This window comes from Epinephelus fuscoguttatus, linkage group LG9, assembly GCF_011397635.1.
Source record: "Epinephelus fuscoguttatus linkage group LG9, E.fuscoguttatus.final_Chr_v1".
Taxonomy (NCBI): Eukaryota; Metazoa; Chordata; class Actinopteri; order Perciformes; family Serranidae; genus Epinephelus; species Epinephelus fuscoguttatus.
In genome coordinates, this window is record NC_064760.1 from 28,191,931 (window position 1) to 28,215,157 (window position 23,227).

At 40.8% G+C, this 23,227-nt stretch overlaps 4 protein-coding genes across 8 annotated transcripts; 3 read left to right on the forward strand and 1 right to left on the reverse strand.

Annotated features, from left to right (window-relative positions):
* The first annotated feature begins 31 nt into the window (after positions 1–31).
* gcna (germ cell nuclear acidic peptidase) lies at positions 32–4,755 on the forward strand. 3 transcript variants are annotated; one of them, XM_049585741.1, is made up of 13 exons: positions 32–42; positions 885–982; positions 1,504–1,696; positions 1,789–1,861; positions 2,024–2,070; positions 2,217–2,280; positions 2,377–2,447; positions 2,541–2,957; positions 3,052–3,217; positions 3,325–3,469; positions 3,603–3,738; positions 3,838–4,042; positions 4,153–4,755. In XM_049585741.1, exons 2-13 carry the CDS (start codon positions 893–895, stop codon positions 4,382–4,384), a joined length of 1,839 nt encoding a protein of 612 aa, XP_049441698.1. In that variant the 5' UTR covers positions 32–42; positions 885–892; the 3' UTR covers positions 4,385–4,755. The 3 variants fall into 3 exon arrangements, with proteins under 3 accessions (XP_049441698.1, XP_049441696.1, XP_049441697.1); XM_049585739.1 differs by lacking the exon at positions 32–42 and adding an exon at positions 377–479 and having other exon boundaries at positions 880–982; XM_049585740.1 differs by lacking the exon at positions 32–42 and adding an exon at positions 434–479.
* Positions 4,756–5,287: 532 nt separating this feature from the next.
* Positions 5,288–9,158, forward strand: LOC125894895 (olfactory receptor 4K13-like). The gene is made up of 4 exons (XM_049586569.1): positions 5,288–5,448; positions 5,548–5,807; positions 5,919–6,020; positions 7,489–9,158. The coding sequence occupies exons 2-4, from the start codon at positions 5,559–5,561 to the stop codon at positions 8,086–8,088; spliced, it is 951 nt and encodes a 316-aa protein (XP_049442526.1). The 5' UTR covers positions 5,288–5,448; positions 5,548–5,558; the 3' UTR covers positions 8,089–9,158.
* A 287-nt stretch (positions 9,159–9,445) lies between these two features.
* Positions 9,446–13,366, reverse strand: cetn2 (centrin, EF-hand protein, 2). Of its 3 annotated transcripts, none has more exons than XM_049586570.1 (6): positions 12,797–13,366; positions 12,603–12,687; positions 12,248–12,412; positions 12,026–12,154; positions 10,568–10,705; positions 9,446–10,348 (listed from the first exon to the last, which is right to left on the reverse strand). In XM_049586570.1, exons 1-6 carry the CDS (start codon positions 13,006–13,008, stop codon positions 10,259–10,261), a joined length of 819 nt encoding a protein of 272 aa, XP_049442527.1. In that variant the 5' UTR covers positions 13,009–13,366; the 3' UTR covers positions 9,446–10,258. The 3 variants fall into 3 exon arrangements, with proteins under 3 accessions (XP_049442527.1, XP_049442529.1, XP_049442528.1); XM_049586572.1 differs by having other exon boundaries at positions 12,763–13,365; XM_049586571.1 differs by having other exon boundaries at positions 12,603–13,364.
* Positions 13,367–15,555: 2,189 nt separating this feature from the next.
* On the forward strand, positions 15,556–20,823 carry nsdhl (NAD(P) dependent steroid dehydrogenase-like). Its single transcript, XM_049585334.1, has 7 exons — positions 15,556–15,778; positions 15,873–16,034; positions 16,273–16,419; positions 16,537–16,665; positions 19,044–19,186; positions 19,745–19,847; positions 20,014–20,823. The coding sequence occupies exons 1-7, from the start codon at positions 15,758–15,760 to the stop codon at positions 20,344–20,346; spliced, it is 1,038 nt and encodes a 345-aa protein (XP_049441291.1). The 5' UTR covers positions 15,556–15,757; the 3' UTR covers positions 20,347–20,823.
* Positions 20,824–23,227: the final 2,404 nt, after the last annotated feature.

Here is a 23,227-nt window from a genome sequence, read left to right on the forward strand (position 1 = left end):
TTTTGGTAGATAGAATGAAAAGACACCAGCCTTTTACTTCAGGTAGGTAGTATAGGATCACTGATTACATGGCAGCACTGTATAATAAATCATAGGGAATATAATCCAGTCATTCTCCATGATGACAAGGTATTCAGCTGCTCTTTGACTTTCTCGTACTCAATCTAGGTGTGATACAAACGTCCACTAATGGAGGATGTATGCATATATATGTTAGTATAATTATAATTATAATGTAGAATTAAATAGAAATACCCAGTACAAAGGTGCAAGTAACTAAACGGATCAACAATGCAGTTCTGAGTCACTGCATGTGGTGATTGGTGGTGGGCGTGGACAGAACGTTACGTGTCACTTGAAGCCCGCTCCGATTGGTGGAACGTCTACAAGACAACTTCCGGTCTAATGGAGCACAAGATTTGAATTTGCTAAGCGTCTGCTGCCACTGTCTATTATTTACAACAACGGAAGCACATTTGGTAATTATCTCAAGTAAAAAAATATATATATACTTTTCGCAATGTAATTAATATGCTATGAGTTCATGTACCGCACATTAACGATAAACAATAGACCAATTAGCACTAAGCTAACCACAAAGTTAAGCTAGCTTGAGACCAAACTGCTAGCTAGCATGTTGCTAACGGTAACGCTAATGTTTCCAGCTACAGTATGTGCGTGTGTGTAGCTGTAGACTCTTGTTTTCATTAACTGAAAAATTAAAGTAGCTAAATTAAAATACTAATAGCGTTATCTTAACCATCAGCTGGTCTTATGGTTGTATTGGCAGTTTATTATACTTTAAATCGTAGGCTTACCGTTAGCCTTGGGCTTTAAATGTTAAATGACTGTCATGCTGGCTTGTGCACCATTTCACAGAGCAGAGGACACAATGAACAAAGAAACCCGCAACTTATTTGAAAGAATCGCTAAAAAGATGGGATGGGATGATGAGGGAGGACTGGACACAGCAGAGAAAAAGGTTTGTTGCACACCTCATAAACCAGCAAACAATAGCACCTGACGACGATATACAGTTAACTTAGAAACCAATGTTACACTATTAAAATGTGGCTGGGTTACTGAGAGAAATATCACTTTACAGTCATATATTTGAATGTCAGTGGCATCAATTAGTTGATATATCAATTAGAAGACAGCTAATACACCTGCAGTTTAAATTTAAAAATGGATTGGTCATTTGTCTTTTGTATTTTTACGCAAAAAGACCAAGGCTTCTTAAATGTGATTATTTTACGCTTTTCTTGTCATATATTTTAATAAACTGAATATATTTGGAATTTGGACTACTTTGAATGAATAGACATTAAATGTAAACAAGTATTTACTGACATTTCATCTACAAAATATCAATTAAAATCAATCAAGAGACTAATTAGTTGATTGATAATTATTTTCAAAAAAATTGTTAGTTATAGCCCTATTTAAATGCCTGACATGTTGTAGTCATGATGCTAATCTGTCTGTCTTCATCGTTTGTAGCTGATAAGCTCGATTGGCAAAACTCGTCATGGTGCCACAAGCAGTCATCATTCTGTGGATCAGTCAGCCCCTCTTGTCCAGCTTGCCCTCTCCGACAGTGAAGATGATCCAGAGAAGGAGAACAAGTGCTCCAAAGGCAACGACTACAGAAACAAATCTTTGATTGAGTCCAGCGATGATGACTTTGACCAATGTGAGTGAGCTACATTGAGTGAATTTGACATTGTTGAATCGTATGACTCCGTTCACAGATACTGAGTTCATTTTTACCATTTTGTTCTTTAGTTCTTGTGGGCAGAGCTACACCGAAAGCTAAACCTACCACGCTGAAACCATGCAGTGCTGCAAAGAAAGACAGGTATGGAAATGGAGTGCACTGAGAATGTTTAATGGAGCAACATCTCAGTGTTGTTTCTGGTTTCAATTTTACCTCTTATTTTTGTCGTCAAAGTTTTGGTAATGATAGTTCACATAAGTTTTAAATCATTTTTGTTTGTTTTGTTTTGTTTTGTTTTTTCAGATCAAATGTTCTTGTGAGTTCAGACGATGATGATGGTTTTGAGACATGTAAGTAGCCTTTTTTTCTGCTGGATGCACTTGTCTATCTGTAACTACTGACAAAAATGAGCCAACTTCTAACATCAGTGAGGTGATGGAATCATTTTGATATTGTCGGCTTCAATTTTCTCACATACATTTTCATTTTATTCAAGTCCTGCAACGAGTGAAAACCCCGAATGTCAAGCATAAAAAATCAGAGAGTGGGAGTGAAGATAGGTACGTTTATGGTGTATTTTATTCCTTCAAATTCATTTTTGTTACCTGGAAGTTTTTGTTGTTACAATATGTTTTACTTTTTTGTTTATTCTAAAGCCTCAAAAACTTCATAGTGGATGACTGCTCATCAGATGATGACTTTATCGATTCAAAATCATCTTTTAAAGGTAACTTTGAACCTCATCAGTACTGATGCTCTATTATATTTCCATGGAAAGCAACATAGATGTATATGTGTACAATGGTGTTTTGTGTTGTAGTGCCCAAGAAGGGCAATACTCCAGCAGCCAAGCATCCACTGAGGAGACCTCTGTCTCAGTGTGACTCCCCAGTCTTTATAAGTGACAGCGATGATGATGATAATATTGTGGTTAAGAGCACTTGGAGGACTCGTCACTTGAAACCTAAGTCCCCTCAAAAAGCCAACACAAAGACTGCTCTGCGGTGTGATGAAGAAGAAAGCTCACCATTGCTGCCGCTGCCTCCCGCCCCCTCTCCTTTTTCTCTGCTTCCCCACAAAACTCAAAAATCACTGGCCTCTCCAAGACGAACTCTTTCAGCGCCTTCTAAGCTGGATGAGTCAGCCAGCTCTGAGGAAGAGTTCACATCCCTGCTGGAGAGACTGAAAAAGAAAAACAAGTTCACTGGCACTTCATTCTCACCTAGGAGCACCCACGGTAACAGTTTTACTTGGATTGTTGCCTTCTAACAGTCTAGCTTTGGTTTTTATTCTAATTGCGAAGCTGATGTTGATTCTGTTTTTAAGTACAGAATGCAATAAGGAGCCTCCTGCACCAGCTCCTCCTGTGAAGGGACTCACAACACCAGCCTCTAAATCATTCAGGGACACACCTCTTCATGTGAAAACACAAGGACGATCCACCATTTTGAAATCCACAGTCAGCCAGACAGAGCCCAGACACGGCCCCATCAGCAGGTACACATATTGACCAGTTTTTATGTACAGACATGAATGTTGCTCACTCAGTTTGTCTTTCACATGCAGACATTTGTCTTTAGCTTACCCTCGTCTTTCCCTTCTAGGGTATCATTGTGTAAGACCCCAGGGTGCTTCCTGCAGTCCTTATCAAACCCTGGCTCCAACTATGGTCGCAATTTTAAGCAGAACAAGGAAGAACTCACCAGTAGACTTTACCAGCTGTACAATACCAGTGTGTTTGACAGTAAGGTGATGAACGATCCTTTTCCTCTCTTTCAATTAAATATTTTCGAAACGTCATTTGATTTTCAATGTATAAATATTTTACATTATTTAATTGCTTTGTTAACATTTTTTTTCCCTTGTCTCACATGACTTCTAGCTCCCTGTCGATATGTCAGTGACTTGGAATAAGAAGATGCGGAAAACAGCCGGTTACTGTGTTACGGGGCAGGAGCGAGGTGGAGGGAGCCGCTACGCCCGCATTGAGCTGTCGGAGAAAGTCTGTGATTCTGCAGGTAATGCTTTAGTGAGACAGACAGGTTAAAGTCGTAACTCTGTCTGCTTGAAATTTGATTGAATCCCTTCAATGGTTTCTCATTGTTCCACCCTCCTAGATCGTCTCAGGGACACACTGATTCATGAGATGTGTCACGCCGCAACCTGGCTGATTAATGGCGTGAGGGATGGGCACGGAAACTTCTGGAAGCTGTATGCTCGCAAGTCCACAGTGGCACATCCTGAGCTGCCCATGGTGACTCGCTGCCACAGCTATGACATCAAGTACAAATTCCAGTACCAGTGCACCCGCTGCCAGAATACGTACGTCTGATTTTCAGATTGATTCAGATTAACCTGATATCGTTTTTTAAGAGATGTGTGTTTATTTTTGCTGGGTAACATTCCTAATACTTTACCATGATTCTTCATAGGATTGGACGCCACTCCAAGTCACTGGACACACAGAGGTTCGTGTGCGCCCTCTGCACAGGACAGCTCGTCTTACTGACACCTGGAAAGCCGCGTGCTCCCACACCGTTTGCCAACTTTGTTAAAGAAAATTACGGGACTGTACGGCAGGAGCTTTCAGGACAAAGCCATGCAGAAGTGATGCGTAAACTTAGTGCAGACTTTGCCTCCAAGACGAAACTAAGTCAAAGCTGAAACTTTGATGCTCGCTGTACTTACAGCCAGAGACTGAGCTGGACAACTTCAGGAAACCTGTTCAAATGCTAATATACCTCAGTCAACTAGTCTTAGTGAGCAGCTATGTGAATCTATTTTTATGTTTGTCATATCATTTCTGTTATAATCAGCCTGTGATTATAGACTGGAACTGCTGGAACTGAAAAAACTGAGCCTAAACATGGAGTTCACACTCCTGAGTCTGTCTGTGTGTGTAGATGAGGCATTGTCAAACAATAATTTTCACACCACCTGTTTCCCTGTTATCTATTAAGATACTGAGGAAACATTTCTTAAGGGATTGGCATTGATTAGATCTGTATTTTTTTAAATATTTGACTTGATTTATCTTCCTGTTATGAACTCTATAAATAAAGTTTAAATGTTTGACTGTACTCTAAATGGTCACTTGACATCTTTATGACATGTGACACTTTGTTTATGAAGAAAACATGTCTTGGAAGTTAGTTTTACATTTAATACATACTTTTATTAACTGATATGCCTAAGTTATACTTCTTAACTCTTATACATTTATCCCTTAACATTTTCTGCTACGCTCTTTCCACACCAGGAGATTGTTTGGGTTAAAAATGACTTTAAAACAAGGTATGGTGATTTTGTTTTAGTCCAGGTGTGACGCATCTCTCTGTATATGCTACAGAAATATGATAATGTGTGTGGGTGAGTCAGGTTGGCATTAGGTTTTCCATGACTGTGCCTCTGCTCTCAGGCAAATATTGACAGGTAGAATACAATTCTGTACAGATGTATTAATATTCTCCCTGACTTTTGTATAAATAAGCAAATGTAATCCTGATAACAAACACTAGCTGTTGACACATCACTGTCGGCAGGGATGAGGTTTTAGGCCGGAGGTCTGAAGCGTTGACATGGTGAAGCTAAGTAAATGGGCAGCCTGTAATGCTGGTCGCACATTCAGTCGCAACCAGCCATCAGAGTGAAACTGACCATGTGCCTGCTGCGCCATGTAATGCTGAAAATGCTCAGGAGAGAAGAGCATCTTTGAACCAGATGTGAGGGTGAGTGTATTGCATCTTGTTTTCCCATTTGATGAGGTGACTTTTTATTTGCTTTTTAAGCTCCCCAGGTGCCAATGACTTGTACTTGTTTTTAATAAGGTAACGAAACTATGTGGAAGGCAGATCAGAGGGAGCTTTATGTCATGGGTGTTTACTGCAATGTGACCTCACTGGAGGCCCAGACACAGATTAACACCACCATCTACCAGCTGGTGAAGATGGTCACCATGTGTGTGAGCTGCACCTTGAACACTGTACTCAATGTTCCTTTGCTCCTGGTCCTCATGCGCTCCCCGTCCCTCCTCAGACACACTCGCTTCCTGCTCCTCACACACCTCCTCTTGTGTGACAACCTCCAGGTAGGTTTACACTGTTTGGCTATGAGCTGTTCCAATATACTGTTTCTAAACAGCTGAGATGATGATAGTATGCCCCCCTGAGCTAAATGATCACCATCATTATCATTTCAGCAGCTCATCTGGACAGCCAAAGCAGTTGTCCTAAAATCCAGAGGGGGTATACCTGTGACCCACTGTCTGATCTTCTGTGCTGCTAACCAGGCCTGCTCATTGGTCTGTAAAGCATTGATTATATTTATGTGATCCATATTTGTGCTATGAGTTATACATCAGTCTGCACCATCAGGCACAGTCGAAGTTACAACTCATTCTGACTGAAGACCACTTAGAAAAGGCAACTTCCTGTTCAGTCGGACTTGGTTTAGCATTTATCAGGTTTAAAGGATATGTCACATTTTTACAAGTCTGTCTCGAAACAGCATTCACGTGCCCATAAGTACATTGAAAGAGGTACAGGTTGCTGTAATTGTTCCCTCCTGTCCATTTTGGCTAAGAAGAGATCCCCTCCCAGTGTGATTTCAGTGTACTGTAAGTGATGTGGGACAAAATTCATAGAACTCTCATTCTGTTTAAAAATAAATCATTTATCATCTCCAAGTCTGATCAGCTCCAGCAGAGATAGAAATATGACGGCTGGACACGCTAATTTGGCAGCCACAAAATACTGTCCGTCTGTGTCTAAACAGTGGTCCAATATCATTCCAAATTAGTCAGCACCGAGTTTGAGAGAGAGACTGAATAAGTAGGACACTCCCTCCAGATTTTGCAGGCTATTTTTGGGATTGTTGCAACCTGAAAGCTTTTCCAAAAAAGTGTGATGAATGTTGTGACGATCATAGGCTTTTTTTCAGTTGATGCCATTTGAAAGACTGTCTCTGTTTGTGTAGCATGAGCTAACACAGCACTGCATGAAGCCCTGCAGCAGTGGTTAATATCCGACTCCGAACCCTTTAATCTCACACCGAAATGACCAGACGGCTGTTGTTAAACCTGTTAATAAGTTTTGGGTAACGTGAGCTTTGTGATGCTAACAGTTAATGCGTGTTAATGTGTGTATGACTCTTTCCCAGGCGCCGATCTCCAGTCCCACAGCTGTAGTCTCATGATGAACAGAGAGAGAGGGGCTGAGTGAATCAATACACTGCATGCGGCTCCACAATAAAATGAGATTTGACCTGTTTTAAATAGTTAAATTTGCAGTAATGTTATTGTGATTAATTTGTGTTAATTGTTGCAATCGCAACATCACGAAATCCAGGAGGGATGTAACCACTGAGATACTTTAACTGTGCTCCATGCTGCTTTCTACTGTTTTCATCTCTGTCTGTGATGTCCAATATGACACACATATTACCACCATATTATTAATGGAAGATGTATCCAATGTGGAGTTGGATCATTACTAAGCAGGATAATCCATGTGAATCATTCAGGGGAGAGAGGGGATGAGACCAAAGGGCAACACAGCAATTTGTAGTAGAAACAAGACTCAGTTTACCTGGAGACCTCTTAAAAGTGCTGCTGTCGACATAAATGTGACCTAAATTCTTACCCTGCTTTCTGCTGACAGCCCAGCTGCTCTGACTAACCTGTTAAAAAAAAACTGGACTTCTAAAATTTTGATGTGCCAAGTAACAGCTAAAACTGCATCTATTTTATGTCTTCCTTTTTTTTTGCACAGGTGGACCTCTTCCTTAGCACCGCTCTGTCCGTGGACCGATTTGTAGCTGTCAAGTGGCCCCTGCACTATGAATTCTTGATGTGTCCTCAAAGGAAGAGGGCAACTATTGCAGCCATATGGACCTTATCAGCTGTGCTCAGCAGTGTGGCTCTGGGTATCAGCCTCAACACCATCCAGGTCAATTTTACTATTCCCCGCTGTCGACCTCTTATCATTACACCCTGCCTGTCAGGGACATCAGCTCTGGTTCTTTACTGCACCGTGGGAACTGCTGTTGTGGTGCTTCTCTGCGCTCTGACCATCCTTGCGTGCTTCTGCCTGCTCTGCTGGGACATGCGCAGGGGACTGCTCTGCACCAAGAGAGCTTGTGTGACCCTGACCCTCCAGGCGGCTCAGACCATACTCTTCTCTGTTCCTTTGGTGATGGACAGTTACCTGATTCCTGGATACCTGCACAGTGATGCTCTTGATATAGCAGCCACCATCATCTTCAGTCTGGGGGTGTCACTCATCCCTCTGGTTTATGGCTATCGCTCGCGGGAGCTGCAGCAAAGGATACGACAGGCTGCGCACAGGAACAAAGTCCAGGACCAAAATTAGGTTACAGTCTTGGAAATAAGGGCTCCAAATGGGTTCCTACTGAAAGGCTGAGGTTGTACCCAGAAACATTTGCTGATAAAGACCCCTCTTTTTTGAGGAAAGGGTTCCACAAGGGTTCTTTGTAAGACTGAGGGTTCCATTTTCATCCAAAGAGCCCTTTTTGGGAGAAAGTTCTTCAAGTATTGTTGAAAGAACGGGCATTACAAGATCTTCACCCTCAAATAATCAAATGTTTTAATTGTATCTGGAAACCCCTTAATCCATTCATTTTACTGTATGTGTTCATTTCATGACATACAATACCATGTGGTCCACCTTTTTTTTTTCGACAGTTACCCATCACTTGGCATTTTGTATCTGGTTCTAATTTGGAGCTGAGTTTTGGGCCCCAACTCCTCTGCACCACTGAAATTGTAAAGGCTGTAGTAGTAATGAGTTCATGAAACCTCCGCTGTCTGGATCATTGGTCTCCACCAAGCTGAGGAAGGACCCTATATGGGTCTAGTTAGCACCTTTATTTCTAAGAGTGTAAGGTCTGCCATTTCTAAAGGGCTGGGCACACCAAACCCATACTAAGGAACTAGTGGTGACAAAAGCCGACTGTTGCGTTGCTTCATGTCTCTGTCGAAAAGTTGCACAGCAACACACCACAAAGACTACAGACAACCTGGACGTATGTTTTGCGGCTGCATGAGAAGAACTAACTCTCCATACCTGCAGACAGTGTCTACATTCATCATCCAAAACAGGAAACTTGACTGTCATGATGCTAGTTAGCCAGTTAGCACATTAACAACACAACCTGATGTTTAAGGAACAAATGATACTTACCATGCTCTAGTGAACAATACCAGTTACGAATGGTTTCTGCTCAAGAGCTTAATGGCAAAAAACTAATTTTACTTTTTGTTTACTTTCCTCACTTTCGTTGAACTGCTAATTAAAGTGAGTTCATTCACAGACGGATTCTGCCGTCTCTGGAGCCGATTCAACATGCTGAATCAGCCCCCCAAAAAAAGCTGTCAAGGGCCAATGGACACACTGCAAAGACTAAGGTGACAGATGCTTACTGATTGCAGTACTGTCTGCTTGGTGTATCAGGGCCCTGAAACATAACAGTTTTACCTGTGCTGCCTGAATGAGAGGATCAGTGTTGTTCGCTTCTGCACAGCCTGTGTGTTTTGTAGTGTCTTGAATTTGATTTTATGTTTGTGGTGTTATATAGATATATGTATATCTTCTTGCAATCCATTTGCAGTTCAGAGGAAAACAACGTGTTTGATTAGCAGCAGTAGATTTTATAATGTGAGTAAAAAGAGATCTAAACAGTTCACTGGTAACTACTGGAAAGATAAGGGGTGCTTATGATAATGACAATTATACAACAGTTAGTTCCGGCCCTGCAATCTGATTGGTCGAGAGACAGGACGGACTGCTTCAAGATATTTAATTTGTACCTTAAACACATATATGCTGTATATCTACTAATTTAAGTAACTACATATCATACAAAACATTCAATAATACAGAGAAGTCAAACACAACAGAGGAATAAATACTCAATGCTACGAGAAAAATACATACACAATCATATGTTAAAGATAGTGGGATCGCCCCTTTTTTAAGAGGCACAGGCACAGATCCACTGAGATGAGACAGAGCTCCCCAGTCGTCAGCGGTTACAGGAGCCATAACATGAAACACTGCTGTTACCAGTATAAACCAAACAATCTACAGATGGAAGAAACTTAACGCACACACTGTATCATCGATCAAAGCATTGGAATGTACTGTTTTTGTCACCATATTGACGTAGGCACTGAGAATTTCTTGACATAAAATATAACCTACATATAATCGTTAATATCATCAATGTATCCTTCATAAAAGTATGCAGCATTCCAAAAGAGAGAGAGAGAGAGAGTATTCTCTTGCTGTTTTTGGCAAATGTAATGTCGAGTATCATGTAAATCAAAGGAGGATAATTTGGCATTTGACCACAACACCTTCCTCTCAGTGACAGTTAAACCTTTTGATTGACTCATTATAATTGGAAATGTATGGCACGACACAATAATAAGGAAAGGGAAATTAGATGTATGAGCAGCATTACATGTGAAACCACCGCTGGTCCCCTCGACGCCATCAACCCTAGTGTCATGCACTGCCCTCAGTACAGGCAGGTTTTCTTCATGATGCGCAGGAACTCCTGCTGGTTCACCTCTCCATCTCCATCCCTGTCTGCTTCATCTATCATCTCCTTCAGACACACACACAATAGAAATGTCGATGAAAAGAAGAATAGAGGATGTAAATCAAGCTAGTTTGATAGCATTGGTGAGCAAATGTTGCATTTGCATGATTCAAAACTGCAGTCATGACCTTTGGCTCGTAAATACGACCGGCCTGTTAGTTACAGAGTTGAGTATGAGTGTGCGTATATCTAAGTATTGTTTTATTATGAGATGATGTGCTTTACCTGCAGCTCTTCATCTGTGAGGTTCTCTCCCAGCTCTTTGGCTACTCTCTTAAGATTCTTGAATGAGATCCTGCCCGTCTCATCGTCATCGAATAGGCGGAAAGCTTTCAGGATCTCCTCTTTAGAGTCCTTCTCAGCCTGAAATCAGAGACAATGGAGAGTACCACACACTGCCATTCTGCAGAAGGCATCCACATCATAAACTCCAAAAATTGAGAGTGCAAATGAAAAGCCGTACTAGTACAGTCAATGGGAGATCTACACAAGACCGATAGGGTGGAGAAAAGAGACAGTTCACCCTGTAGTGCTATTTATCAATCTAGATTTGCCCCCCTTGCAACTGCACTGGGGCCCAAGCGGGTGGAAGGGCCCGAGAGTGGGCTCTTGCAAGTGATTCAGATTGCCACCTTGAATGTGCCACCTGTGTTCAAAGAGGAATGATAAAAAAAAAAGAATGTTCCTAATTTAACAACAGTGCCATTTGCTATATATGTTTTCAAAAAGGCAAACCTATCTCCATCATGGATTACTTATTTTATTCAGTAGCTATCCAAAACAAAATTATATGCTTTTCTACATACGTTAGAATATCTAGAAATAAACTATAAAAACTATTCAGTTAAATGATTAATTATCTTTGACATTTTTGTCAGATATGCCATGATGGTTTGTATGTTGATGTTGCTGTCAAGTCTCTATTTGTGTCAAGAAGACAATACATACATGATAGCCTGCACTGGGGCCCGTCGTCACTTCCTTATGCCACTGTCTAGATTGTTTTGGTGTGAGTTGCCAAGCATTAGAGATATCTGCTGAAGAGATGATGAACTATTTTCCTCCTACTGTACTACATCTGCCAATCATTTCACTGCACAGAAGGAAGTGTGCATCTACTGCTAGCTTACCTCGCACCACATAGCTAGCTAACGTTGCAGCTCAGCTGAGGAGGGCACCATTTTTTTTTTTTACATCTCAAGCTGTAAGCCCACACCTCTTGTCCATGAGTAGATGCACGCTTCCTTCAGCATGGTGATACAGTTGGCAGGTGTAGTTCAGTCAAAAGAAAATACATGAAACTGGGCACAACAAGGTCTGTGGATTATCTTGAGTAACCAGGTAGTGATTTCAGGAAAGAGACATTGCTGTCAAGTTCTTCAAATGTACTTTTTGGCGCTCTGAGCACCACAAGCCGAGTGCCATCTAGTTCCATTATATTCAAGAGAAGGCAGACATCTCTACAGCTGATATCTCCAACACTCTGCAGCTCACACCAAAGCAATCTACATTAATAAAGAGCACTACAGGAAAGAGGAAGAAACATGTATTCTGATTTTGGGATGAACTGTCCCTTTAAGGTTGTGGGCTCTCTAATCAATATACTGTAATCTGTAGGACAAAACCAGTTGCTAATGGGAATGCATATATAATGCACTGAATGTGTTTAAAATGGATATCTACCATTTTCTGTGTCATGACAGCGAGAAAGTCAGCAAAGGAGATCTTCCCTGTGCCATCCTTATCCACGTCACCAATCATCTTCTTGATCTCCTCCTTCTTTGGTTCAAACCCCAGAGCTCTCATGGCAACCTGCAAGTGTGAGAAAGGTGTGAGAGTGAAGCACACACAGAAAACAATCGTCCCTCCCTGTTACATGTGTGATCAGCATGTAGGCCCTTTTACCTTAAGCTCCTTGACATCTATGAATCCGGATCCATCAGTGTCAAACAGCTCAAACGCCTCCCGGATCTCCTGCTTCTGCTCCTCGGTCAGCTCTGGTTTGGGGCTCGTCTTCTTGCGGGGAGGGGGGATAGGACCCTGCAGGGATGGTCTCTTGGCACTGGTCGCCTGATGGGGACACACGGGAATAAATCTCAGGCACAAGAGCCATAACATCTATGATTACAAGCATCACAGGTTTCTGGGGTCAAATTGGCAAACCCCAGACCTATACAGGAATAATACACATCCATCACTTGTGATTAAAATGCAATACACTTAACACATATTTAGATGATTATGAAACATATTTACTCACCATCAGTTGCTGCTTATTTGACTGACACAAACGAGCTGCAGATCTATGAGCCAATCTACGTCTTCCTCTGGGCTGTGAAGCCTCCCTGTCATTTAGGGAGGAGGAGATGATAAAACGGTTTATACTTTACATCAGTTGCTCGCATTAGCTGTTTAATTACCCTGAATGTAAGATGGTCTCCTATTCCTTAAAACCTTGTATTTATTCCGCAGGAACAGCTGCTACAATGGGCAGAAAAATAACGTTTCAGGTGAGGAACATGCACAGATTCTGCTGTCCAGGAGCTGCCGTCATGGAGCCCAGGCGTTTGGTTTCTACACCTTCTGTGCCCGCAGACAAGCCACTTCTGTAATAGCCATTGAGGAGTTAAAGCAGGTAACAGACAGGCACGAGAGGGAGTCAACATCAAACGCACCAGTCGGGCAAAAAGCTGATTGGTGGCTGAAGATCACGTGGTACAAGGCACGATCTGAACATTCAGACTGCAGTGACGACTCCTTTGATTTCCCATAGAAATATAAAACACTGGAACAGTAAATGAAGACTTGAGATTTTCTGTTTATATTTACATGCAAAGTATATCATATTACATACTGCATAATTCAAATGGTGCATTTGTTTGTGCTCCTCTGTGAAATTGCCTCAATACACCCTCTAGTGTCAGCAGACCTCAGACCAGAGCTTCTTTCTATAGTAAAGAAGACTACAATAATGTAGAGAATAATGAGATAATGGGGAATATCCAATTATAAAAAAACAATAAAGGGAGAATTATAATTATAATAAGATAATAATTATGTCATGGAGATATTACAGGCCCCAGATATTGCCTGTGTGCAGCCAACAGGTCTCTATATGACTAGAGGGGCAGATTGTCACCTCTGAAGAAAGCATATTACTGCTGTAAGGGTCTACAAAACAGCATTACGTATAAATATGTCTATCTCAAATATGTTAGCAGTCTTTTACTTTTGCTATTATTTTTTCACTTTAGTGTACGTTTCTCCTTCCTACAGCCTCACGACAATGACTATATATGTATATATTTTAGTTTTAATATTCTTATATTTTAAGTACTAGTATTAATGCACTTTTTTAATTTAATGTGCATTTTCTTGCAATTTTATTATAAATTATTTTATTTTATTGTTCTGTATTTACATACTCTATATTTCATACTCTTATTCTTACTTCTTATATTTCTCTATTCTTTACATCGTAGCAACTGTAACGATTCACAGTTTTCCCTCAAAGATCAATAAAGTATTTCTGATTTAGATTCTGATTCTGAGTAGCTCTATAATTTCAACTATTCTATCAGCAGTGGTGAAATTTTATTAAGTAGACTACTTTACTGTCATTATAATTACTTATTTAAGCAGACACGTGAGGTACTTATACTTTGCTACAGTTTTTGTCTTATGCTACTTTATGCTGCACTATACTTCAGAGGGACATATTGTACTTTTGACTTTTTATTTATTTGGCAGCTACAGTGACTCATCACTATCAACATTAAGATATCTCAAAACTTGTGATTGACATTCCTCACTATTTTTCAAATCAAAAAAGTCAATCGATAAACTGACAAAATAATCAGCAGATTAATCCATACTGAAAGCAATCACTGGCTGCAGTCTGATACAAATAGTTCAAATTGAGCTCCACCTCAGTTAACTATTGCATGAGTAATACTAATGCTATCATATAGTATAAAACAGTCACAAGGGACGTTTTCTGCATTTACTTTTAATAGGCTAATTTAAGTACATTTTCCTGATTTTAGCTGGGCCATAGGCTACTTTACCAAAGTAGTCTAACATTTTCCATGCAGGACTTTTTCTTTTAACAGAATACTTTAACAGTGCGGTATTTTGCTAATTGAAGGAACTGTGTATTAGACAGAAATCAACCAGCATTTGGCAGCTATATGGACATCAATTTAATGTGTCTCTATGTTTTTACTTTTGTTATTTATTCAATAATACTTGAGGCAAAACAAACAAATGTTAGAACAAAAGAGAAAAGCATTCTCGAAAAATATCTGTATGGAAGGGAAGGTAATAAATGATAAGTAAATAAATAAATAAATACATGATCTTCATATTGAACTTTTAACATGCAATGTGAGCAGATACATAGCGTAAACAGAATCACACACACGCATAGGCCTACAAATGAAGCACTGAGAAAACAAAACTAAAAACAGTACCAAACAGAACAAGACAACAAAAGCAAATCTAACATAAATGACAGTAAAAAAGAAAGACTTGAGTGACTTGTGACAAAAGATTCACTTGATTTTGAAGATAGTGCATACATTAATTTTTATGATAGCCTTTTTGTTTTTTAAGGAAGAAAAATTGTGAAGTATTGTTCCATTTTTCTTCACAAATACAATGGATTGAGGGTTTTGTGTCTGTAAATTTGTGAATGTGAAATTTGGCAAGACGTAAAAATTAGATTAAAAAGGAAAACTAAATGAGTATCTTTGTCACAGTTAACGTAGTGCCTAAAAATATTCTATAGCTAGTAAATAGTAAAATGAATGTTGTCAACTATAAATCTAATATCTTTCCACAGCACATATTTAAAATCACAAGACCAAAATAAATGGGAGCAAGTTTCAGGATGTAATTCACAGGAAGAGATTTTCATCTTGCATCTACGTCACTCTTTAACTTTTTAAAGAAATGTTTTATTGGATACAATCTGTAGATCAAATTCACATCTGTCCCACTTCCTTTCTGAGTCGTTGGTCTGACGCAAACAAAGGGGCGTGGTCTCTGAGCTCGGAGGCGGATGTAATCACTTTGTGCTCCATGATTGGTTTAAGGTATGGCGTTCTTTGACGTATCTTCAACACCATTGGCTAATCTTAAACGTCACCTTTGTGCTGAGCCTGTGCTCGACCAATCACAAAGCACTTGTCACTCAGCTGATTCAAGTCGTGGTTCGTGCGCGGAGTTTAGTTGCACGCGCGGACTGCAGGTAGATAGATGAGTGTCGCGTGCAGCTTATGTAGAAAGTTGACTCTTTGATGTCCGGCGCATTTTACAACCAGAAAAACTCTTCGTTACGTTGTATTTCAGCTGTAAGGAGAAATATTTTCAGCCTGATACTTTCGCTCACCTGTTGGTCACCTATCACTCATAATGGCCACGCGCGTGCGACCGGTGAGTTGAGACATTTTCATGGTGCTTAAACACGATGCTAATGCTATTTGTTAGCTTGAAATGTATAAGTATAAGCTTTCTGCGTGTGTCACAGAGTAGTAAACGGTGTGCAGTTGTCGGGGGCTCTGGTTTCCTGGGCAGACACTTGGTGGAGAAGCTGCTGGAGCGAGGATACACTGTGTGTGTGTTTGACATCCGTCAGAGCTACGAACTGCCTGGTGTCACCTTCCACCAGGGAGACCTCTGCGACAAACAGGTGAGACTACTCCTCTCAGTCTGGACCGTCACGACCAAACACCTTGATGCTGAATGACCAGGCCTGCCTGACCAGGAAACTGTTCAAATATATGTTATGAGATGAGATGCTATGAGACCTGAAGCACTCGCAGTTGACTTGCACTTTGCCACTCAGCACATGAGACTTGCCCTAGAGGTCCTCTGACCTGGACCACTTGTCAATAGCTGAGAGATGTGTCTGTCACATTCTGCTCCAGGCTCTGCTGCCAGCTATGAAGGATGTGTCCCTGGTCTTCCACTGTGCCTCCCCAGCCCCTGCCAGCGATGATCGCGGGCTGTTTGAGAGGGTCAACATTCAGGGCACACGCACAGTCATCGAGGCCTGCATGGAGGCTGGAGTACAGGTGAGGCAGTGGTGAGAGGGAATGTAAGCTGGGCTTTTCTTTTTGTTTATGCCTATGGTTTATTGTTTAAGGATGAAAGATGCCAGTGAAGTGATTAAACTGGTCCTTTTTTGGCAGAAACTGGTCCTGACAAGCAGTGCCAGTGTGGTGTTTGAAGGGACAGACGTTAAGAATGGGAGAGAAGATCTACCATATGCCAAGAAGCCCATCGACTATTACACAGAGACCAAAATTGAGCAAGAAAAGGTAGGAAAGTGGTATGTTTAAAATTGCTTTCATCAGTGTAGCCCGGTTTGAAATGGAGGCTCTAAATGGCACATAGCTATAGTTTTGAGTGTCTGTGTTAGCTCTGTGATACTAGCAAAAGTTAAGCTTCTCTTGATTTAAATAGGTAGTGAAAAGGTTATTTTAGTGAATCAGTGGTTTAAAGGGACAGCGTGTAAGATTTACGGGGATCTAGTGCCATCTAGAGGTGAGGATTGCAGATTGCAACCAGCTGAAACTTCTCCTGGTTAGAATTCCTTCAGTGTTCATGGTTCAGGAGCTTTTTTACTGAGAGCCAAATTATCTGCAGAGGTGTCCTCTTCTCCCAAACAAAGGGACCAGTGATTTTAAACTGGCAAAAACACTGAATAAAGCAGTTTCACGTTGTAGTGGCCGATTCAATATACCAAAATTCCTAGGCCAATTAGTCTGTGAGATGTCTCGTTTTTATGAGATCCACAGTACTCAGGGAGGGAAAAAGTTGAACGAGGTTTATTAAGACTACAGAAAAGAAACAAAATGACAGGCCAACTCCTTCCAGAATTACATCCTGTATGGTCTACCACTGATGCGATGTCCTATTTCTATATATTCTCACGTATCACCCGTTATTATACTTCAACACTGCATAACAGGGTCAAAAACGTATTGTGATCCAAACCAACACAGACTTCATGTCGTCTTTTACACATAACGTCGTACACATTCTCCTTTTGTCATGCGCACTAAACTGCCTTACGGCACCATACCTGGCGTAAATAACTTGTGCCTATATTCTAACACACACACAATGTAAATATAACCATAACCTTAGTATAGTCCACTACCATAAACTGTTTAAAATATACAGAAACAGTTTCCAAACTTAATAACAGTAGAACCTATATGATTTGTCATGTCAAACAGAAGTCTTTACCAAATATGAATATGTGCTTAAGTGGCTCTTACACACGTTACAAATCAGTGTTTCTCTGATGCTGTTCAGCTCGACGGAGATGGTCACCTGCTGATGTGTGCTCGTCTAGTTCCTCTGATAACTTAAGATCCAGGAGCCGTTTTCACAAAGCTTCTTAGCGCTAAGAGTTATGATAAAATTCTAAGAAAATTATTAGAATTGTGACATTTTCTCACAACGTCTCCTTAAAGTTAAGAGTAGGTCCTTGTGAAGGTAAAAGTTTTTCACAAAGCAATTTAGACCCTAAAAGAGCTCCTAAGGGGAAAAACTGTTAGGAGCAGGGAAGAGGACTTTTGAGAGGTTTAAGAGTTTCTTAAGCAGAGGGGAAAAAAAGGTGGAAACACAAATGAGTTGGAGAAATACTCTTCAAATGCTGGATGACAGTGAGTAAATGAAATGCTACAGATTAGATTGTGCAGGAATAATATTTGTGGTTGACCTCATTAGGGATACGCACACATTTCCCACCCAATACTGTAACATCAGACACAAAATTATTTAAATAGTAAAACATTTAAAAAAACTGGAAAAATGCAACAGTGCACCAGTGATGACTTGGGTCTATCTAAACCTTCAATCAGCAGAGTGATCACACTAACAATGACAACACTTTCACAGTCAGCAGTTCATTTAATTTCCACCTTGCAGGCTCACAAAGGGTTGTGTCTCTGACAACCAATCACACCTGTTAAAAGAATGCATCATACCTAGCATTGGGGTCAACTGCACCTCCTCACTAAGGTCAAAGTTTCTGTCCCTTTCTTGCTCAGAGTTGCTGTGAGAACTTTTCTGTTTGTGAATACGGCCTCAGGTGTTCAGGAGGTTTTTGACTGTTAGCCGAATGATCCACAGAGGTCTCTTTCTCTCCAAAAAAAAAATGGGCCCGGTGATTTAAACCAGCAAAAACACCAAATAAATCAGTTTCATGTTCTAAAATCTGTGTTTTTCCAACATTCTCATTCTGGGCTACTGTAGAAACATAGTGGTGCAACAAAGCAATTTCAATATACGAGGGCCCACTCCCTCTGTAGATATAAATGGCTCCTTCTAAGGAAATAAAAACACGATTCTTAATCTTAAAAATGTATTTATTATATTGTATTCCATTTCTGCCAGTATATCATCCTAAATCCTTCAAACTAATAGTTTTTGGAAATCCTCCTTCCTCAAGATGAGATCAGTAGAAAATTTAATTTTCTACACTTATTTATTTTTATTATCATCATGCAACAACATCATCTCCAGCAGTAGTGAGTACAGCTTTCCAGGACTTTTTCTGTTCTTCGCATGCCATCTGCTCTGTGCCCTTCACAATTAGTTTCGCCCACGAGAGAGAAGAAGGCAGATGATCACTCTGTTTTACAGCATGCAGAATTGAATATTTCATCATGTCTTTGTGTTTCAGCTGGTCCTCCAGGCTTGTAACAAGGCAAAGGGTTTCCTCACAGTTGCCATCCGGCCTCATGGCATCTTTGGCCCTCGGGATCCACAGCTGGTACCCATCCTGGTGGACACAGCTCGCAGGGGCAAGATGAAGTTCATCATCGGGTAGGTCATAGGGCTTTAACAGTCGGTGCCAATGAAACTAGTTTAATCTGCATTTCATATTTAAGAATGACAAAGAGAGTGTTAGTGCTCTTCCAAACCTGAACTGTAATGTAGGGGCTCGATTTGGCTTTCTAAATATAAATACACAGCGTCACACAAGGTGCAGTGTGTAAACTTGCAAAGCTGACATAATTTATCAACCACCTGGGAAGCAACAACAGCATCAGTTTTCAAAGGTTGCTGCAACTGCTGCTGACTTGTTTGACCTGACTACACTTTTCATCAGATGTACATGTTTTCATGTTCTTACACTTTAGTCAAAAATATTAGATTCTGGAATTTAATTATCTGTAAAAACTACTTATCCACTCTCACTCACTCACTGGCTCACCCACGACTCCCCTGCCACTTGAAAAGTTGAAATTAGTATGGAGGCAGTGGCTGAGCCCATAGATTGCTGTACCGGTGTGCTAAATGATTAAGTGCTTTAATTCTCAGGTTTTTTTAGTGCTTATTGGTATATTTCTGTAGTTAATACTCTGTCTTTCTTTGCTGCAGTGACGGGACCAATCTGGTGGATTTCACCTTTGTGGAGAATGTAGTTCATGGTCACATCCTGGCTGCTGAGCGCCTGAGGCCAGACTCCCCCATATGTGGAAAAGTGAGTGAGAATAAAATCTAAAACAGAGCTGGTTTAATTTATTCTGTCTGTGAAATCATGTTGCCAGTCACACACCTAGTTATCTGAGATCTGAGTTTTCATTTGTGAATGCGTTGCAAACTGAATTTCAAGTTAATATGTCTTGTATCCTCTGCTTCCCAATCAGCCGTATCACATCACCAATGACGAGCCGGTTAGATTCTGGGACTTCATGTCTGAGGTGTTGGTGGGTCTAGGATACGCTGCTCCTCGCTACCACCTCCCCTACACTCTTGTGTACGGGCTGGCTCTGCTCCTCTGGCTGCTGGCCCTGATCCTGCGCCCTCTGGTGTCCTTTAAACCCACCTTTACACCAATGAGAGTGGCTCTGGCTGGAACCCACCACTACTACAGCTGTGACCGGGCCAAGCAGGACCTGGGCTACAAACCGCTGGTCAGTCTGAAGGATGGGATAGCACGCACAGTGCAGAGCTACCCTCACCTCAGACAAGGGGCTTGATGATAGAACTGAAGGTGAAGACTGTACAGGTACACTCACTGAGATTAAAGTGGTCAGGTCATCCTGAATGGACAATTCAAAACGAGGGAAGAGACATATCTTTATTCAAACCTTGTAGCATTTTTGTGCTTTTTTTTTTAACACTTATGTGCCACTCTCACCAGCAGATGGCAGCAAACGGTTCTGGTTTTGGTCAACACACTGCAGTCTGGTCTTGTCTTAAGCTTTAAAGCACTTGATAAACAGTGAAACCCCATGTTTATGACAACATAAATATACTGATCTTACACTGTGAAACTTGCAAAGACTTACAGATATACTTGTTCCATTTTCATGTGTTTCACCAGTGTGCTGTGCAAACACTGAGATGCTGCTGTTTATGTCAAAACGCATAAATACATTCCACTAAACTATGATTCTCATGACATTACTGATGTGAAAATAACTGTATAAAGTGACATCATATGGTCAAAAGTATGTGGACAGGGATGTGGTTTTTGGTCTGGAGAGGTTTTATTAAGTTTGGGATACGCTTCTTGGTTTGAATTAAGCTACATACGCTGACACTGTAGACAATAATGTGCTTCCAACTTATAGCAACAGTTTAGGATTGGCCTTTTCGTGTTACAACAGAATAATACCCATGTGCACAACGCCACATGCGTAAAGAAATTGTTTTCTGGGCTTTGTGTGGAAGAAATTTCCTGCCCTGTACAAAGCCCTGACCTCATCCACATCCAACAGCTTTCGGGTGAATAAGAATAGCGACTACGAGGCAGGCCTTTTCACCAGTGGAGACTGCAACACATAGCAGTATATTACTGCCCAAGGTTTAGAGTGAATGTTCACATTTTTTTCAAGTCTGACCTAAAACATTACAATATGTACATGGAAACAGTTTTTGACTGCTGTACTTGTTTCTCCTGTCCATACTGGCCATGAAAGGGTCGCTTCTTTATGAGATTCCAATGCAGAAATGGGGCACAAACCACAGTCTTTGATATGTGAAAAAAGCATTTCAAAGTTCATCCAAGGCTAATACCTGGGCTTTAGCAGAATGAGACCAACAGGTATCTTCCAAACTTAATGTGTACATGCACACAATTCCCTAGCTGTGAAACTGTCCCTCTGTCATAGCTAAAACAAGGAAACACTCCTAAAAACACTGAATGATACCCACTTGATATGACAAAATCAGATCACTGATGTCTCCTGTTAGCTTAGGCTAAACTAAAGAAGGCATTTTCAACACAACATGAACGATCTATAATATCCAAAGGGGGGTGATTACAGCGATCAATATCATTTCAGTGTGTACGTCGGAGTAGTGTGGGTCCACATACTTATGGCCATATAATGTATTTCCGTATGTGCATAATTCACACACAGTTTGCAGATGTTCCGGTTTTACCTTCTTTCTGATACTGAGGTATCTCTGGAATTAGATACTATATATCATCAGGATGGCATGAGTTTCTACGAGTTGCGCAAACTGTTAAAATACTATTCATGGACTGTCATCAAATACAATAATGGGATGGGCTATGAAAATGCATCATGAAATATAATTACCCTTCTAGTTCCACATGCTGTCTGTCATTTTGTTGATGACAAAATTGTAAAACTGACGAGCTTGTAAACAGCAGATTGTCTCTTTTTCACAGTATTCATGTCGAATGTATAAATCAGCTGTCACAAAGATTGGGCCTTTTCTAGGTGAAGCATTTTTGTCATTCCGTGTCTTGGTGTGGTGACTACAAGGTGGGGGTTAAGTTGAGATACTTTGCATTCTCGTTTTAATTCTGCGCTAGCAGCACCTTAATGATTCAATGCTTGAGTCAGCGTCACCGAGCGAGGCCGTCTGACTGGTTTCTTGTTCAGGGGAAAGAGGGAGAAGGATCCAGCAGGTAGATAATAGACTCAAGCGTTTACACTCGCCAGTGTGCTCACCAGAGTGAAACTTTGGCTCTCAGACTTGCTAATTTCCTCTTCCACCCCCTCCCTCTGATAGTTGCGAAATCTATTCACACCCTTTTTCTGATTTGAAAAGACTTCGTAAATGTATGCACAGCATGTGTGAGATTGCTTTTTGTGCTGAAACAATGGTCGGCTGATCTCCGTGTTGTGTGTGTGAGAGCATACTGTGGCCAGTCGTTCAGAAAGTGCTTTTTGTTGCAATTTGTTCAAGAAATTGTTGGACAATTGCAGGAGCATAGACTCATCATTTTTTTTGTCGTTCACTTATACAAACATAGACACAGTCACTCACATTGATCAAACATTTTGTTTGACAACTGGTGGATTTTCCTGCCTTCCTACCTACAACATACACTGAACAATGTTTCTCTAAGTCATAATTGACTTTTACAGGACTGATTATGAAAGAAATTAGATTTTCAAAGTGCTTTCAAAGTGTTTTCTTTGTACATACACAAAAGAAAGTGCTGTTTTTGTTTCAAATATAAAATTAGAATTCAATACATACCAAATAAGATTAGCTTTTTATGTTATTTTAATTGACGTGTGGGCCACTGTTTCTGTTTGTTATCTCAGTTCAGTCGTGTGTGTTGTTCTTGATCTCATTATAATGATGTGTGTGCTTCCTGGGTTTTCCTACCCACTGAGCATGAGAGGAGCGTTCCCACAGGAGATGTTGCTGCGATTCACTTCTTTTATGTTTGCCATGCTGTGCACCTTGTTGTCGTCGCCCTCTTCCCTTTGCCTCGCTCGTCCCTGGAATTGATTGTCAGCCACCTGTACGACAGGTATGTGCTTGCCGACTCCCATGAACAAAGCGCGAGATGAAGTAAACAAAATTGAGTTCTTAGCAACCTCTGCTACGCACACGCACACACACACACACACACACACACACACACAC